At 54.4% G+C, this 17,713-nt stretch overlaps 6 protein-coding genes across 6 annotated transcripts; 4 read left to right on the forward strand and 2 right to left on the reverse strand.

Annotated features, from left to right (window-relative positions):
• The first annotated feature begins 195 nt into the window (after window positions 1-195).
• K460DRAFT_383393 (leucyl-tRNA synthetase) lies at window positions 196-4,149 on the forward strand. The gene is made up of 2 exons (XM_040935448.1): window positions 196-3,349; window positions 3,396-4,149. Exons 1-2 carry the CDS (start codon window positions 255-257, stop codon window positions 3,793-3,795), a joined length of 3,495 nt encoding a protein of 1,164 aa, XP_040794747.1. The 5' UTR covers window positions 196-254; the 3' UTR covers window positions 3,796-4,149.
• An 82-nt stretch (window positions 4,150-4,231) lies between these two features.
• On the reverse strand, window positions 4,232-5,861 carry K460DRAFT_362954 (uncharacterized protein). The gene has a single exon (XM_040932734.1). It carries the CDS (start codon window positions 5,800-5,802, stop codon window positions 4,588-4,590), a length of 1,215 nt encoding a protein of 404 aa, XP_040794748.1. The 5' UTR covers window positions 5,803-5,861; the 3' UTR covers window positions 4,232-4,587.
• A 245-nt stretch (window positions 5,862-6,106) lies between these two features.
• On the forward strand, window positions 6,107-8,741 carry K460DRAFT_48323 (anthranilate synthase-like protein component I). The gene is made up of 10 exons (XM_040938450.1): window positions 6,107-6,186; window positions 6,250-6,398; window positions 6,557-6,636; window positions 6,687-7,480; window positions 7,541-7,630; window positions 7,709-7,802; window positions 7,852-7,997; window positions 8,063-8,122; window positions 8,174-8,234; window positions 8,312-8,741. The coding sequence occupies exons 1-10, from the start codon at window positions 6,175-6,177 to the stop codon at window positions 8,455-8,457; spliced, it is 1,632 nt and encodes a 543-aa protein (XP_040794749.1). The 5' UTR covers window positions 6,107-6,174; the 3' UTR covers window positions 8,458-8,741.
• A 796-nt stretch (window positions 8,742-9,537) lies between these two features.
• K460DRAFT_362956 (uncharacterized protein) lies at window positions 9,538-10,802 on the forward strand. Its single transcript, XM_040932735.1, has 3 exons — window positions 9,538-9,558; window positions 9,633-10,180; window positions 10,232-10,802. The coding sequence occupies exons 2-3, from the start codon at window positions 9,651-9,653 to the stop codon at window positions 10,407-10,409; spliced, it is 708 nt and encodes a 235-aa protein (XP_040794750.1). The 5' UTR covers window positions 9,538-9,558; window positions 9,633-9,650; the 3' UTR covers window positions 10,410-10,802.
• Window positions 10,803-12,197: 1,395 nt separating this feature from the next.
• On the forward strand, window positions 12,198-15,680 carry K460DRAFT_392305 (uncharacterized protein; the record flags this gene model as incomplete). Its single annotated transcript, XM_040935878.1, has 3 exons — window positions 12,198-12,700; window positions 12,754-12,966; window positions 13,028-15,680. The coding sequence occupies 3 exons, from the start codon at window positions 12,198-12,200 to the stop codon at window positions 15,678-15,680; spliced, it is 3,369 nt and encodes a 1,122-aa protein (XP_040794751.1).
• K460DRAFT_392306 (NAD(P)-binding protein) lies at window positions 15,596-17,545 on the reverse strand. Its single transcript, XM_040935879.1, has 2 exons — window positions 16,788-17,545; window positions 15,596-16,731 (listed from the first exon to the last, which is right to left on the reverse strand). The coding sequence occupies exons 1-2, from the start codon at window positions 17,118-17,120 to the stop codon at window positions 15,958-15,960; spliced, it is 1,107 nt and encodes a 368-aa protein (XP_040794752.1). The 5' UTR covers window positions 17,121-17,545; the 3' UTR covers window positions 15,596-15,957.
• Between the last annotated feature and the right edge of the window lie 168 nt (window positions 17,546-17,713).

Consider the following 17,713-nt stretch of genomic DNA (forward strand, 5'->3'; position numbering starts at 1 on the left):
CGTGTGAGGAACTGCGGATTTGCAGTGGTGTGTAGATTTGCGAATTGATCGACTGACGTTCATGCAGACAGCTCCAAAAGCTTGCGCACAGACCCGGCCGCAACTCTTGGCGACGGCACTTTTGCTCGATCGCGCCTCCAAAACGTATGACTGGGTAGCGCTTTGGCCCACACCTTCAGCAGCCCGCACCTCCACCTGTACCGCAAGCCTTTCTTCTTACGCTCTCTTTGCTGCATTTCTCAAGATTCGACATTATGGCGGAGGCACCCGCCCCCACAGACGTGCCGAAAAGCGCCGTTGCTGCGACTATCGACCTGCTCAAGCCCCAAGAAGCAGAGTCAAAAACACTCAAGATTGAAAACACCGAAAAGCGAGATACCCTGATTGAGGCCGAAAAACGCTACCAGAAAGCGTGGGAAGAGCTGGGAGTCTTTCAGCCTGATGCGCCCTCGATCGATGAAGTACCCTTCGACACCACCTCACCCGATGAACTGCACGAAAAGTACCCAAAATGGTTCGGCAACTTCGCTTATCCTTACATGAATGGAACGCTGCACGCTGGCCATGGATTCACTGCGTCGAAAGTCGAGTTTACTGCTGGATTCCAGAGAATGATTGGCAAGCGGACGCTATTTCCTCTCGGCTACCACGTGACGGGCATGCCTATCAAAGCATGCGCAGACAAACTCGTCAGGGAAGTTGAGATGTTCGGCCAGAACTTCGAACGATGCCCGGTAGAGGACGTCCTTGACGACAGCGCACCGCCCCCGCCCGCACCTACGCAGGCTGAGACCAAGACCGACATCACCAAATTCAAGGCCCACAAAGGCAAAGCCGCCGCCAAGACTGTCAAAACCAAGTACCAGTTCCAGATCATGCTGGCCCAAGGCATCCAGCTCGAGGAGATCCACAAGTTCTCCGATCCGTTCCACTGGATTCAGTTCTTCCCCCCGCTAGCAAAACGCGACCTCACCAACTTCGGCGCACGCATTGACTGGCGCCGACAGTTCGTCACCACTGATGCGAATCCCTACTACGACGCCTTTGTTGCGTGGCAGATGCGCAAGCTCCTAGACCTAAAGAAGATCATCTTCGCGAAGAGATACACCGTCTACAGCCCGAAAGACGGACAAGCTTGCATGGATCATGACAGGCAGTCTGGTGAAGGTGTTGGTATCCAAGAGTACACAGCACTGAAGATGAAGGTTGTGAAGTGGGCAGACTCGGCCAAAGAACTCGAGGGCAAAGTCCCAGAGGGTGCCAGCGCCTACTTCATTCCCGCAACACTACGACCCGAGACCATGTACGGCCAGACGTCATGTTTCGTCAGCCCAACTATACAATACGGACTATTCAAAGTCACAGACACAGAGTACTTTGTGTGCAGCGAACGCTCAGCACGCAACATGAGCTACCAGCCGGGCATCTTCCCTGAGTGGGGTCAATTCCCTCAAGTCGCTAGTTTCAATGGCAAAGAAGTCGTCGGCACCATCGTGAACGCCCCCCTCTCCGTCCACAAAGAAGTCTACATCTTGCCTATGGAAACAGTCAAAGACACCAAAGGTACCGCAGTCGTCACCTGTGTGCCCTCCGACTCTCCAGACGACTACATCACATCGTTTGATCTAGCGAAGAAGGCCGAGTACTACGGAATTCAGAAAGAGTGGGTTAAGTTCGACGACATCCTCCCCATTATCGAGACACCTACCTACGGCAACCTCACCGCAAAGAAGCTAGTGGAAGATCTCAAGATCCAGTCGCCAAAAGATGCTACGAAACTCGCAGACGCAAAAGAAAAGGCATACAAGGAAGGCTTCTATAAGGGCAAGATGCTGTATGGCGACTTCACGGGCAAACCAGTCGAAGAGGCGAAGAATCTGGTTCGAAAGCAACTGGTCGATGCCGGCTACGCCTTCCCCTACGCTGAGCCAGATGGCAAGGTCATGAGCCGAAGTGGTGACGATTGTGTTGCAGCTTTGCTCGACCAGTGGTACATGAATTACGGCACGGCAGAGAATGGCGGAGACGGCGAGTGGGCTGAGAAGGTCCGAGCACACATCGAGGGCGACCTCAACCTCTACTACCCCGAGGCCAAGAATCAATTCCTGCGCGTCGTGGACTGGCTTAGCAACTGGGCTTGTGCTCGTTCATACGGTCTTGGAACCAAGGTGCCCTGGGATCCGTCTGTCATGGTTGAGAGTTTGTCAGATTCCACCATCTACCCGGCGTACTACACATTCGCACACCTACTCCACAAGGATATGTTCGGAAAGGAGCCTGGAGCCCTTGGCATCCAGCCTGACCAGCTGACCGATGATGTCTGGGACTACGTATTTGCCCGCCGTGATCGCTCAGATCTACCTCAGTCAGACATCCCAAAGAAGGCGCTCGAGACAATGAGGCGGCACTTTGACTACTGGTACCCGTTCGACATGCGAACTAGCGGCAAGGACCTTATCCAGAACCACCTAACCTTCAATCTCTACGTTCACACCGCGATCTTCCCCAAGGAGAACTGGCCGCGCAGCTTCCGTGTGAATGGGCATCTCCTCCTCAACGGCGACAAGATGAGCAAGTCTACAGGCAACTTCCTTACAATCGCAGGCGCTGTTGAGAAGTTCGGTGCGGATGCCACGCGTATTGCGCTTGCCGACGCAGGAGACGAAATCACCGACGCCAACTTCGAAGAGACAGTCGCAAACAGCAACATCTTGAAGCTGTTCGAGCTGCGCAAGTGGTGCGAAGAACTAGTCGGAGAGGCCGTATACGTCTCTGATGCTTCGAAGTATGCGGAGAAGCGGGCTAGTGGAGGCATCAAGAATATAGACATTATTCAGCGACAGAGCGGCAGCGAGCGCCTCCTTTTCGACGACATGTTCGACAACGAGGTCAACCTACTAGTCGAGGAGACATACCAGCACTACTCTGCCACGTCGTACAAGTTGGCGCTGAAGTCAGGCTTCTATGACTTTACATCTGCGCGCGATTTCTACCGCGAAGCTACTAAAGCTGCAGGCGTCGGGATGCATCAAGACCTCGTCAAGAAGTTCATTGAACTGCAGGCGCTCTTACTCGCCCCCATTGCGCCACATTGGGCTGAGTACATCTGGCTTGAGGTTCTCAAGAAAGACGAGACCATCCAGAAGGCTCTGTGGCCAAAGGTTCCGGCGGCCAACGCAGCGCTCACTGCAGCTCGTGAATTCGTCCGGACAACGCAATCGAACATTACATCAGCGGAAGGCGCAGCCATCAAGAGGCTGTCGAAGGGCAAGGCGGCCCACTTCGATCCGAAGAAGGAGAAGAAGATCACCATCTTTGCGGCAAAGGAGTGGCCCGCATGGCAGACAAAGTTAGTCCTCCCCTACTCAACAAAGCATAGTGCTAACAGCAATAAGGTACATTGACCTGATCCGCAACTCACCCGGTCCGCTTGACATCAAAGCTATTAGCAAGTCCATCGACAAGGCCGAATCTAAGAAAGCCATGCCCTTCATCAATAGTCTTAAGCGTCGTCTTGATAACGGCGAGCCTAAGGACATCGTTCTGAATCGCGAACTCGCTTTCGACGAGCTCAGCACGCTAAGGGCCATGGTTCCAGGACTCAAGCAGACGGTGCAGAAGTGCATTGAGGTAGAGATTGTCACGGTCGCAGAGGGTGGCAAAGAAGGCATCGTGATCAAGGAGGATGGGAGTCTGGGTGAGGTTCGCACGGAACTACCACCTACTGCTGGCAGTGCAGAGCCGGGTAGCCCTAGCTTTGCGTTTGAGAACGTGGAGAACTTGGCTGTGCGGTAGGCACTGCGTGGATGGCCATGACGTGGTTTATGTGCACGCGACTTGGACGGACTGGTATGTAGCTGACGTCTTGCATGATTGAACGTGAACGATTCATGAATCAAAACCTTCACGATAGATAGATAGACGTGTGGAATATCTAAAACAATCTTTTTCATCCTGCTACGTAACCTGGGTTATAACTCATGTCATTTCCATAGTTGCATTCTAGCAGACTGCAGTGCAGTGAAAACTTGAGCCTACATAATATTACTACGTGGCAGACTACAGGCTTATATCGTAGCGCTAGTAGAGGAATTAAACCAACTGACAAAATATGTAAAGAATACTCAGTGAGAAGAGAGAGGAATAAAGAAAGCAGACGAGTTATTCACATCAATACAGTAGTGTATTAATACAGTATCCAAAAACTCAACAAAGAAGACGTGATTTATTTCAAGCAGGGTATATTGCCTTTCCCCAGTTTATGCAAATCCCATATACAAAAGAGATTTACTTCGGTTTCCGCAGATTCAACAAACAAGCAGGCGCCTTCGCTATGCGGGATGTCAGAGCTACAAGGGACAAAGGACAAAGGAAAAAGTATAGACTGGGTAACAGACAAAAGGGATTTCGTTATTGGCGTTGATGTCGTGTCGTGTTGTGTCGATTTGTGCTGTGAGCGAAAGTGTGTGTGGTGGTGGTGGTGTGGTGGTAAGTCGCTCGTGCATGCTCAAAGTAGGAAGGAAGTGGTGTGATCTGTGGGAAGGCGCGCTCGTACGGTGGGTGGTCTAGTAGCTTCTTTCAAATATTTCAGTCCTCGAAGAATAAACCGCCAAAGGCATCCAGCGCTTCGGCCAGAGCCTGCCAGAAACTTTGTTGCTGTGGTCTGCGAAGGATTCTTCTGACTTTGCGTCTCGGTGGTGGTGGAGGACAAGGGTCTTCGGTCTTAGAAAGCTTCTCTTCCCTTCTCGATTTGCTGATCTCATCGGTGCCATTTGGAGGGCATCTTCGCGGAGAGGAAGCATCGTCGTTGGCTATGGTTTCCCAGCTCTCGAGGCCAAACTCTTTCTGCTCGCGTCCTGGTGCAGCCCCTTCGAGCTCGTCGTTGCTTTGGCCATCTCCAATGTCTGCGAGCTCTGCTTCTGCCTGGTCGAGATCTTTTCGCATGTCGAGTGAAGTGCGCATCTCCTGGCGCACCGTCTTCATCTGCCGGCGTAGATCATCGATGACTTCTAATTGGATGCTGTTCAACGTCTTGACTTCATCCAGGCGCATCTTCAGATCTTCAATATAGGTCTTTACGCCCGCAATGTAACGTCCCACCTCGGCCACATACTCCTCATTGACCTGGACAGACGTCTGCGAATCGCGCGTCGCTTCTGTGGAACTTGTGATGCCTAGGCCAGTGCTGCCTTCTTGCTCGGCGGAGAGCTGCTCGTCCGTCTTCCTTGTCTGCGATTCTGGCGCGGAAAGGTAGCTGGCTATGGCTTCGAACTGGCCCACTATGTATTCCATCTGGTCGTCGTCTGGCTGCCGCGTCTGTATGAGGTTCTCAAACTGCGCAATGCACGAAGAGAGCGCGTCCTGTACCGGCGAGGGCGAGTCTTCTGGGTAGTCGTCCCACGGTGTAGGCGACGATTGGACTTCAGTATTGCGTCGCAGTATCCGCGAGCTGTCTGGTGTATACGGGTATACTGGTGCCCCATGCGCCTGCTCATTATCTAGGCCGAACGTCTTTGTAGGTGTATACGGCAAAGGCAATGTATGCGTCGCGATAGGCTTTGGTCTTGATAGGTGGTCGTCGGTAGGCGTGTCGCATCTTGAGCTCGTGTTCGCAAGCTCGTCTAGACGATTTGGCGGCCAGCGGTGCTCGGTGAAGGAAGAGTAGGCCGAGTCGGGGCCTCTGAAAGAATCCGAGAAGTAGTCGGATCTTGGACTGGATTCCGCATCCGTCTCGGGCGGTGTCCATGGCCGTGCAATGCGTGGGGCGTCCATGGCGCTGTCGTGCTTGCCCAGCTGCCACATTTTCCTCTTGCTATCCAAACGTGCGCAGCGTCAGGAGCTCTCAGGCGTCCTGTGAACCAAACAGTTGATGCGCCCAGGGTGCGAGGATGCGATGAGATGGCATGCGATGTCCAAAAGGCGGTCGGCATTCGTGACGTCCTTAGGCGCCCCTAGCACGAGACAGCGCTGAGGGGCTGGGCCATTGACACCATGGCGGGGCTAACTTGGACTTTCGCAAACTCCGCTTGCGTCCGGAATTTCTCGGGTTCCGATTGGCTAGTCTGCCATCAATTCTGGCTTCAATAAGCATTGCGATTTGTCTGACTCTTTCGCGTATACACAGAACGACACGTCCAGCTCTGTATCTCTTTGAGCGCCTTACATTCTTAAATCATGGCGTCGCGGGTATGTGTGAATGGCCTTCCAACGCCCAATTGTTGCACGGTTGACTGAGCGCATGGCTTTTAGTTAGGTGTCCAGCCGTCACTCGACACGATACGGGAGGTTCTGGCTGCTGCAGTCAAGTCTCCGAACCCGCCAAACCTCGTTCCCGTCTTTTCAGCGATACCCGCCGAGTTCCTGACCCCGTCGAGCATATATCTCAAAATATCGGCCAAGTGAGTGACTCACACTGTCCTGGTGCGAACTCTGGCTGCTACATGGGATTGGAAATATAAGAGAAAGGGCAAAGTCGGAAGCAACAGAGGGGACATGGCTGCTGCTGCGCTCAGTCCAGAAGGTGTGGGTTTCAGACACGCTGACGCGGAGAGAACAGGTCCAAATCGAGATTATCGTTCCTTTTCGAGAGCGCTGCAACCACAGAGACAATCGGCAGATACAGCTTCATTGGCGCAGGTCAGATTCCAGCAGTGCATACGGGAAGGACTACAGCTGACAGCTTGCAGACCCTCGCAAAGTCATCAAGACAGGCCCCGGCCATGGCGAAGAGACGGACCCGCTACCCCTCCTCGAGAAGGAGCTCGCGAAGAGCAGAGTCGCTACCGTGCCCTCGATACAACTACCTCCCATGACCGGTGGCGCCGTCGGATACGTGGGCTACGATTGCGTCAAGTACTTCGAGCCCAAGACAAGACGAGATGACATGAAGGACGTCCTGGGCGTGCCGGAGAGCTTCTTCATGCTCTTCGATACCCTGGTGGCACTGGATCATTTTGCGCAGGTCGTGAAGGTTATAACATACGTCAAAGTACCTGACAGCCTGGATGATCTGGAACAAGCCTACGAGGAGGCCAAGGCCACGCTTAAGAGCTATGTGGCTATCCTAAAAGAGAAAGACATACCTCTGCCAGAGCAAGGGCCCATTCAACTCGGGAACGAGTACACGTCGAATATCGGCCAGGAAGGGTACGAGAACCACGTGAAGAGTCTGAAGAAGCACATCAACGTGGGCGACATCATCCAAGCCGTACCCTCACAGCGCTTTGCGAGACCAACGTCGCTACACCCTTTCAACATCTACAGGAATCTTCGGAACGTCAATCCTTCCCCGTACCTATTCTTTGTGGATTGCGACGACTTCCAGATTGTTGGCGCAAGCCCGGAGTTGTTGGTCAAGGAGGAACAGGGCAGGATCATCACACATCCCATTGCAGGCACGGTCAAGAGGGGTAAGACGCTTCAAGAAGATGCAGCGTTGGCGCAAGAGCTGTCAAATTCATTGAAAGACCGGGCCGAACATGTAAGTTTATTTTTTATGCCATGCACACGTCGATCATACAAGCTTACATTATTTCCTCAGGTGATGTTGGTGGACCTGGCACGCAATGACGTAAACCGGGTCTGCGACCCACTGACCACGCGAGTAGACAAGTTGATGGTGGTGCAAAAGGTAAAGCCTACTCATCGTCATGAGCATCGAGCGATGGTTCAACGACGTCGAATAGAAGCAATATGCTGATTGCATTAGTTTTCACATGTGCAGCATCTGGTTTCCGAGGTCTCAGGGGTGCTGCGACCTGGCAAGACGCGATTCGACGCGTTCCGGTCCATCTTTCCCGCAGGTACGTCAGGCATGGTGAAAACTTGGACAGGCACTCAACGTGGGAACAGGAACGGTGAGCGGTGCGCCCAAAGTGCGCGCTATGGAGCTGATCGCGGAGCTGGAGAGGGAGAAGCGCGGAGTCTATGCTGGCGCGGTGGGATACTTTGGCTACGGCAGCGTTGACGGTGAGAAAGCGACCGAGGGCGCCATGGACGTGAGTGAAGCCCCTTGGCTGCATTGAGACTTTACAGGCGTGGTTGTGGCTGATCTCAACGACAGACGTGCATTGCGCTACGGACCATGCTTGTCAAAGACGGTATCGCCTATCTCCAAGCAGGGGTAAGTGTTTGATATTTTCTTGCTTTTACCACGGAACTAACGATTGGTCAGGGCGGCATAGTTTTCGACTCGGACCCGTACGATGAGTGGATGGAGACGATCAATAAACTAGGTGGGTTCATTTCCTGGTTGTCAATCTCGCACGACTCGGCGCAAAATGCCTTTGACTGACCGCTCCGTTGTGACTAGGGGCAAACACGCTGTGCATCACCTCAGCTGAAGAGAAGCATCTGGCCGAGCAGACGGACGGCGAGGGCGGCGAGGGCAAGGCGGAGCAGAGGCCGCGTGCGCTGCAGGGCGACGCAAAGACGCGTATCTCTCTTGCCGCCGAGTAGAGTACAGAGGCGTGTCACAGCCACACGAGGCTGGGTTAGTTGGTGTTGATACGGGCAAAGGCCGATTGGCACGACAACGAGGGATGGTGGCGTTTTCTGGGCCCGGATGGATTGACGAGCGCGGGGAAGCGAAATCAGTGGCTGGTTTGTGAAACGAAATGAGCGTGAAGAGGGAGGCGGTCTGGTGGCCGGCAAGCCCTGCAGGATTCAAGCAGACGCTATCGCGACGTCACGGCGCCGGGGCAAACTGGCTGCTTGGTGCAAACAAGATTGGATTCATTTTACCGTGCCTTGTCCTGCCCTGCGGCGGCGGCCCTCTACTCTCAACCTGTAACAACATGGTGCGCCGGCGCGAAAGCAGACCAGACGAGTGCCACGAGAAATCAGAGTGCTCATGGGCCAGTGTAGCAATGACGATATTGCGTTGTTGTACATGCATGAGAGGATCCGGATAGCCTTGAATTGAATTGAAAAAGTCCGTGACCCTCCCCCCCTGGGCTCCTGGGCAACCTACATCATTATACAACCAGAGAGCGAGAATCTTGGAAAACTACGCCATGGCCCTATTTAGCCTAGACTGCGGCACCAAGTCCCTGCAAGAAGGCGCCATTGGCCAACCACGGCGTGCGCCCCCAGCTTGATTTCCAGCGATCGTGCCTGGCTTCTGGGCACCATCCCTGTCCGTGGCCCCTGCCCTGCTCTACCGTAGCTCCTTCCTGACGCACCAGCCGCCGTTTGTTTGTCTGCTAGTCCGACGCGACAACCCGCCCATTCGTTCCTGCTTTCACACCAGCCACGGCCCATCGCGTCTCTCTCGCTCTCTCTCTCACTTCCCACTGCAAATATAAACTCTCGTCCTCCCCCCCCTCACAGCCCTTCTTCTTCATCTAGCATCCTCAACTCCCACATCAACTAGACCCCTTGACGCCTGTCCTCAGTCGAAGCTACCAGCCTTCTATATCCTATCTCCAGCATCCAGCTCATCAACATCTTCTTCCTCTTCGTCGTCCTTCTCCCCCACACGAAATCAAGATGAAGTCCTTCGCCATCATTGCCACGGTTGCTGGTGTTGCTGTTGCCCAGGGTCTCGGCTCGTGCGCTGTACGTTCCCTTGCTCTCTGACTACATTCCACTGGAGGTACTCGACGATGTGAACTGCGCTAATCCTCTCTCAGCAATTGTGCGCCGACAACATGGCCAAGATCGCCAACTCTGAGTTCAGCTGCTCCGGCGGAGACGTTGCCTGCTTCTGCTCAAAGTCCAACTGGGCCTACGGTATCCGCGACTGCTCCGCGCAGGCCTGCTCCGCTCAAGAGGCCGCTCAGGCCGTCACCTGGGCTTCCGGCCAGTGTAGCAACGTCGCTTCCACCGTCTCTCAAGTCCCGGCCGCCATCCCCATCCTCACCTCGGCCGTTGCCAGCGCTTCCCAGGCCCTCGCCTCGGTTGCTGCCTCTGCTTCCAGCGCCGTTTCCGAGGCTGTGAGCAGTGCCCAGGGCTACTCCACGCTTCCTCTCCTCGCCACCGTCACCGACTCCGCCGGTAGCGTCGCCACTACCACCACCGGCTTCAGCACCCTCTTCAGCTCCGCGACCGCGAGCGCAGCCAGCGAGGCCTCAAGTGTTGCCTCGAGCCTTGCCAGCGAGGCCTCAAGCGCTGCCTCTTCGCTCGCCTCTGGTGTATCTTCGTTGGCTGAGTCTGCTTCGTCTGCTGCTGCCTCCGCTCTGTAAGTTCTCGCCCTCATCCCACGGCTACGCTCTTCCTAACAGTGTCCCAGCTCTTCTGCTAGCGGTGCCCTCGAGTCTGCCACCAAGAGCCTTGCCTCTGCTGCTTCTTCCAAGGCCTCCTCTGCCACTGGTGGTGCTTCCTCTTCCGTCGCTGCCGGTGCTGCGCCCATGAAGACGGCCATGCCCCTCGCGGCTGGTGCCGGTCTTGCCGCCATGTTCTTCCTCTAAGCGCCATACCTTTAGGTTTCGTCCAAGGTCCTCGCTCTGGAGTAATGTGCATAATGGACGGTAATGTGGGAAGTGGTGATATGAGCAGGCATTGGATAACTAGACGTGTGGTCGTTGGTGGCCATGAATTGTTTACACCTCACCGTGCATGCAGATTCATGTGGGCATGGTTCTTTTCTCTCCTTACGAACACTCACGAGGTGGCATGATGATTACGATTTTGGATTCATTATGCCAGGGCTTGTTTTCTCTTGCATGCGACAGCGATGCGCCTTGATACCCCCGTCATGGGAATTTGCGAGAAGGGGCATTGGCGCCGCTCCCAATACTAGATAGTAGTAAAAATCACCTTGAATGTTAATAATACACTCACATCATGACTTGTCCCTTGCATCGATCGGCTCTTCTTTTTGCTTCACGCACGCATCCCCCAGCTGTGTCGCCTCGCCCTCGCACAATTCCGTCATGACTCTGCGCCGGAAACACACATGCACATATTCGTACCACGTGTGATTCACACTCGACGAAGCAACCCCAACCACCACCTTCCATCGTGTCGTGCACGTTTGAACCAAGCAATCCCCTGCAGATTGCATGTCGTGCTGCCGTGTGGCGTGGTGTTGGTGTGCTGTGCTGTCTGTGGTGCAACACAGGGGAGGGAGGGGGTACAAGGCTACACGGGCGTCTCGCTGCGTTTTGCATCACCTCGCCTCTGAAGCATTGGCGGTTATTCTGAAAGGGGACGGGGGGATTAGTTTGGGAAGAGATAGGGAGTAGTGTCAAGTTAGGTAGTTGAGGTCTAAATAACCTTTGAGCAATCCATGTTCGCTGCTTACTCGTTGGGCTCCACTGTTCGTTTCGCTTCGTATTTGCTGACAAGATGAGATGAGATGTTAGATGAAATGAAGCACATTGGCCGGGGCGGATCTTCGCGGGCGGATCAGGGCGGGTCAGATCATGGTCAGATCAGTGCAATCCAATCCTATTTGTAAATTAAAATACCATGTCGATCAATGAGGTGAGGAGGAGGTGGGTAGCAGAGACATGCACACGCGCTCGGGTAGGTCGCAGGTAGTGTAGTGTCCACCACATGTAAAGCATGGTTTCGAGTCCTGACAAGGGGGTGCGGGGTGGAGTGGAGTTCAGTGGAGTGTAGTGGAGACGAGAAGAGAAGAGGGGGAGGGGCTGGGAAGATGCTTGCAAGTACCAACGCGGAACAAGATAAAACTAATAAAATGTTGGGGATGGAGACGAGGCTGGGATTTCGTTGTACGGTGGAGTGCGAGATGGAAGGTGGGGACTGGCGAGGGAGGTGGATGCATGCATGGATGTACTTGCTAGTGCCAACATCATCTACATCGCTCCTCGATCCTTCTATTTGACAATATGCACCTTTTCTATCCTAGGCGTTTTGTTTCGTTTCGTTGTTCTTTCGTGATTATGAGAATAAGGTGAGATGGTTCGGCGCCCGCTCGTCCCGTCAGCCTTGCGCTCGCTGCTGCTGCCTGGTGATGCCTGATGGCCTGCCTATCCACTCGTTACCGCCTATATTTGCTGACAACATAAACACCCTCTGGACTATAAACTTCGTCGAGACTGTCCTATCGCTCTTTACTACTACTCTCTCGAGCGCTTTTCTGTTGTACCGCGTGTTGGTGTAGGCTAACGCGGACAAGTCCTCTACTACCTTGATTTAACTGTGCGAGCATACACAGGCTCTACACAGGCTCCCTCTTCTACTACTCCCAAATACATCTCATGCGTAGAAAAGTCTCCTCTTCGACAGCCATGCACGGGCGCGATGAACGGCGCCAACCTGATGCTCTCCACCGCCTCCGTCGCAATGTTGATGTCTTCATCGTCCGTGCCAGAGACGCTGCTGTTTCTCTTTATACAATCAGCCACTTCCACGACTATGATGTGAGCGCTAGAGCGTCGCAGTGTGACATTGCCAGCAGATTGTTTGCTGTCGTGGGCGCCGTGTCGTCCCTGAGCACCCATCTCTCCGCCCCCCAGCATCCACTGCTTGATGCGCAGAACGTTGAAATCCTCTCAAACTGCATCGTCGCATGTACATTTGTATTGGAGTGTATTGATATTGCCCTGAAGAGCGCAGACGAAATCTTCAAGCCGGGCTCTACACTGAGGCGCTCGGCGGCAGGTCGCAGAATTCTAGCGTTCACACCGGACGCGGCAATTGATGCACAGGACGCGCTGCAGTCTTGCTTTCACATTGTTACGAAGATGACCATCGCTGCGAGGAAGCAGGACCTTGATCGCCGTGGGTACCTGTAAGTCATGCTCTCCCTGCGTCTCTATTCGACAAGCTAACGTTCTTTCACAGCACCGATCAAGAGACAATCGAGGGCCTTCGCCTCACTGAAGCGTTCCGACACCCAGACTTTCACGCACTACTAGGTTCCATGGATTCCCCCGCACGTTCAGGGCAAGCAGCCCCGCAGGCTACAAATATCCCATCGATCCTCAAGGGCTCCTTCCCACTCCACGCACGAGCTTTGGCGTCTCTACCTCAACCCTACGATCGGGCTCAACTACAGTACGTACACGGATTCCTTTAGTTATTGACTGACTGGTTGATCGCTGCTGACCACTTCTAGAGCGAAGAACGACGGACCGATCTGGGCCCTCAATCAGTGCCCTCCCGATAGTTCGGCTTTCTTCAACAACAAGAACGAGCAGTGCCAGATACAGTCTGTCATGGCAAGCGAACGTGGGAAAACCGAAGAGTTGCCGCCTCCTACAGAGGCGACGGAGAATACGCCGGCGTCTTGGCGGGAGAATACTCCGGCTTTCGAGCTCGATAAAGGTGCTGGTGCTAGCAAGACCGACGTTGATGGGCTTACAGCTAGTATGCTCGATATAGGAGTGACCCAGTCCAAGGAGGCTTCTGAAGCAAGCAAAGGTCCAGCTTCGAGCAATCAGGCCCAGGAAAAAGACCAGCTACCAGCTTCAACACAGAGTACCACCAGCAAACCGGAAGTTGGAAAGACTTCCTCAACATCCGTGTTCGGACCTCTCCACCACTTGGAAGCATACATCCTCCGACCACACATGCAGACATTCAACGACTATATCACATGGTCCCCCACGATTGAACGTCTCCATCTCGACGAGAGTGCAATACAAGCCCACGTGAACAAGCTCGGTCCCGACTACTCTCTCATCGACGCAGTGGGCGAGCTGCTCCCGGAACAAGTCCGTCTCGTACAAGCCCGCACTAAGTCTCGCCATGGTCGTCTCGTCTCTCTCCAACAAGGGACACCGGCCGATATGGTTACGCAGATGGGCACGTTCCAGATCAAGCCTGTCATCTTCATCATCACCACTGCCGCTCTCCCGGAGAAAGAGGGTAACGCGATCACTCCTGCTTCTCTTCCTGAGGTGACGAAGCCAATGTTCAGTGGGAATACTTGGCCCTGGCTATCATTCGCCGCACCTGCGCCAGTCCCTGCTGCACCGGTCACCACCAACCTATTCCAAGCAAACAAAGTTTCGCCTATGTATGGAATGTCCTTTGACTCAGCCAATGCACACTATGCCTACCTGCAAGAGCGCGGAGAAGACTGCTTCCTGGTAGAAAAGGATGGCATCAACCCCCATAATATCCAGCGATACATGACCATTACAACAGGAGATCGGTACTCTCGACCCAGGTATGACCGCTCTCTCGAGGAGCTGAGGGTGGAAGATTACAAGGCTGGGCGCACCGGGCCGATGAAGACAAATGGTTTGCATCCGTGGGAGAATCGGATCACGCGTGAGGTGGGCGGGAATCCTTTTGGAGATCAGTATTCGCACTTCAGAAGCGGTGTTGCATCTGGCGTCCCTGCTGCACCTCATGTTCCTCCTCCAGCGAATCACGGCCTGTTTGGAGGCATTCCTCCTGGTGAAAGTCTGTTTGGCGGAATGCCTGCTTCGACTGGCGGATTGTTTGGTAATAGGGTGCCCTCCAGCGAGCCGCTTTCATGCAACGGCCACGTCCCAAACGCCTCGATTCGCCCGCCCAACGAGGGCCCTCCCCAGGCAACTGGAAGTGTATTTGGGCGCCCCTCTCTCTTTGCTGGCTTGGACACGCAAAACAATACCGGTGGAGGTCTCTTTGCTGGGTTGGGTACGCAAAACAATGCGCGTGGAAGTCTCTTTGGACAGCGTGCAACCTCGAATCAAGGAGTCTTTGGCACAGCCGCCCCTGCTCCAACTAGTAACGGCTTGTTTGGGCAGTGTGCAAACACCACATCAACAAGCCTTTTCGGTGCACCGCTTGCTCCTACATCAGCTAGCAGCTTATTCAAAACTACGCCTACGCCTGCGCCTCCGTCTATCAGTCTTTTCGGCGCAGCGCCCACAGTCTCCTCCTGCAGTCCGCCTCGTCCATCTACTGGACTCTTTGGCCCAGCATCTGCCTTCTCCACTGGCCCTGGCCTGTTTGGAAACACAACGAATGCTCCGACCATCGGCGTCCCTGGAAAATCTCAGACTACCCCGTCCAGCTTTTCTGCCGTGCCTCGGTCGAGCTCTCCGTACAGCTGGGCTACATCTCCATCTAACGGTGTAAATGCACCGCCTATAGTGGCAACTCCATCCAACACTACCACTTTGTCAACGAGCAACCCGTTTACCCAGAAAGCGCCAACTACTACTGCCAACTCAGTAGCCAACAACCCCTTCGCCTCGGCGTCTCCTGTCCCACGTTCAGGCACCTCGAGAGCACTCTCGTTCTGCAAAACTTGCAACACGAGCCTCGCCTTCCACCCCGCAGCCGAAAAATCCGCCGGCCAATGCGATGCATGCAGCGGCAGCCGCGACGCGAACTGCTGGCTATGTGAGCTCAAAGTCCGCACCAACGACTCGGGAGCTCAGTCTCAACCAAAGGACGAGGCTAGCGTGCCAAAGGCGGAAGAAGCACCGCTCCCTGTTCCCGGAAATGCACCGGTCTATTCACACTTTAGAAGTACGTTGGAATCAGAGAACCTGTCGGGTCAGCGCCTGGCTGGGTCTGCACAAGTTGCTGCGCGTCGAGCTGCAAGTTCCACTGCGAATGAGCATGGGTCGGTCTTGACGCGGCCGCGTGTGATGACTGTTGTATCGCCGGGCGATGACAATGATGGGAATGTGTTTACCGGCTTCGGTGTGCCGTCGCTGCCGCTGTTGCAGAGTGGGCATGAGAGCCCTGGCTCTGAGGTTGTGGATCGGGTTGATGATGAGGGTAACGGCAAGGCGAAGGCAGAACGGGAGAAGGATGGAGAGTAGGAACTAGGAGAAGGGCGGCTAGTCGACAATATGGAGTCGATTAGTCTTGGAGCTTTGGGTTTGGGCGGGATATGATGTGCTCTCCTTGGGATATAGTGCAGGACAAATTGATCAGTCGGCCGAGTTGGAATTTACATACTTGAATTCTCTCTGATTAGAAAACCAAATAAAATATTGCCCATGCCAATCGTTCATGTTACCTTTCAAATACTACTTTTTCCATCACCGCCGAGCTTTTATAATCTCTCGTATCGTGAGAAATGTTCACACTTCCAATTTACAGCATCGCCTTCGCCAGCCCATCCTCATCCACCCGCTTTCCCTCCCTATCGAACCAGATCTTCTTGCCCGAGCGCAGGCTGTCCTGCAGCGCGACGCCAATACGCACCGCCTCCATACTACTCGTGAGATCCACAGGCACCTCCTTATTCTCCAGCACAGCATCAGTAAACTGCCTCGCCTCCTCGACAAACGCATGCTCAAAGCGATCGTAGTACGTCTGCGGGATATCCCTATGAATGCCCGTGGACAAGTGCGACTCCAGGAAGCTAGTCGTCGGATTCGCGTTGACGGACAACTTGCCCTTTGTGCCGATGATCTCGGTGCTGTCATGCTGGCCCGGCGGGTTCATGCGCGAGCTGTAAAAGTAGGCGATCTGGCCGTCGTAGAATTCCGCCACGCCGACGCCGTTGTCCACGTCGCCATGTTTCGCCAGCTCAGGCTCGAGCGCCCTGACGCCGAATGCGACGACGGATTTCACGCGCGGCAGCACCTTGCCCTTGGTGTCGGCGGAGAAGAACCACAGCGCTAGGTCGATGTCGTGGATGTTGCAGTCGACGAAGATGCCGCCTGAGAACTCTGCGTAGGCGACGAAGAAGCCGCTGGGGTCGTAGCGGTCACAGGTTTGGGATCGGACGATCGTCGGCCGTCCGATGGAGCCGTTGGCTGTGAGGGCGTAGGCGTTGACGTACGACGTGTCGAAGCGGCGTGAGAAACCGCACATGACTTTGATATGGGGGTTACGAGCTGCAGCGGCAAGGACTTGCTGGCACTATATATGTCGTCAGCTTGAGACGCTCCTCAAAGCAGTAGTGAGATAATACATACAACATCCAACTTGGTGCTCAGCGGCTTCTCGCACAGCACATGTTTCCCCGCCTCAATCGCCTTGATACTCTGCTCTGCATGCACCGTCGTAACAGTCGCAACACAGACAGCCTCAAGCCCCTCATGCTTCAGCATCTCGTCGAAATCGGCATAGATTTTGACGCCCCATGGCTCGAGATGCTCCTTCGCCCACGCAAGCTCCTTTGCATCTGGTGTAAATGCTGCTACGAGCTCGGCCTTGGGCGTCCGGTGCAGGAAGTGGGTTGCATGTCGGGCGCCCATGCGGCCAAGGCCTGAGACGGCGATGCGGAGTCGTCGAATGGGCTGAGACATGATGGGCAGGTCAATTGAGATGGTATGCAAGTTTTAGTGACTGAGGACGTTTGAGGAAGAGGCTATATGGAAGTTCGAGTTGGTCATGGACCTGTATGTGTTGTTGTACACCGCCTTCCAGCTGATGATATGTCGTGGCCATAGCTTCTCAGGGTCTAGCTTGGTTACGTTAAAATAAGCAAAACGAGGCTGACCATGATCCTTCTCTTGCTCATCTTTACTTCATAGTAACTCAGTCCAACCTCCCAGCTCGCTGTGCTACAGTGATCTCCATACATAACCCGGCCGAACGTGAAACCCATGTACGCTGTAGTTGGTTAGGATGCCAAGTCTGTGTCAGCTAATTCATGGTTTCTCTGGCTGAGTTCGGAACACAGGCAACTATCAGCAGACGCACACAGGTCATTCTGATGTGAAGGTGCAGATGTTGTGGACAGTAGTGTGGAGTAACAGCCTGGAGCGGAGTAGTGCTATTTCGAGTACGGCGCGGAGGTCGACGCATGGGGAATATTTCCCCTTTCGATTGTCTAGCCCCGCATCGAGCTACTGGCCTGCCCAGGTCCTGCCCAGGTGCTTCGGCACGAGGCGCCTTC

This window comes from Cucurbitaria berberidis (assembly GCF_010015615.1).
Source record: "Cucurbitaria berberidis CBS 394.84 unplaced genomic scaffold K460scaffold_1, whole genome shotgun sequence".
NCBI lineage: Eukaryota > Fungi > Ascomycota > Dothideomycetes > Pleosporales > Cucurbitariaceae > Cucurbitaria > Cucurbitaria berberidis.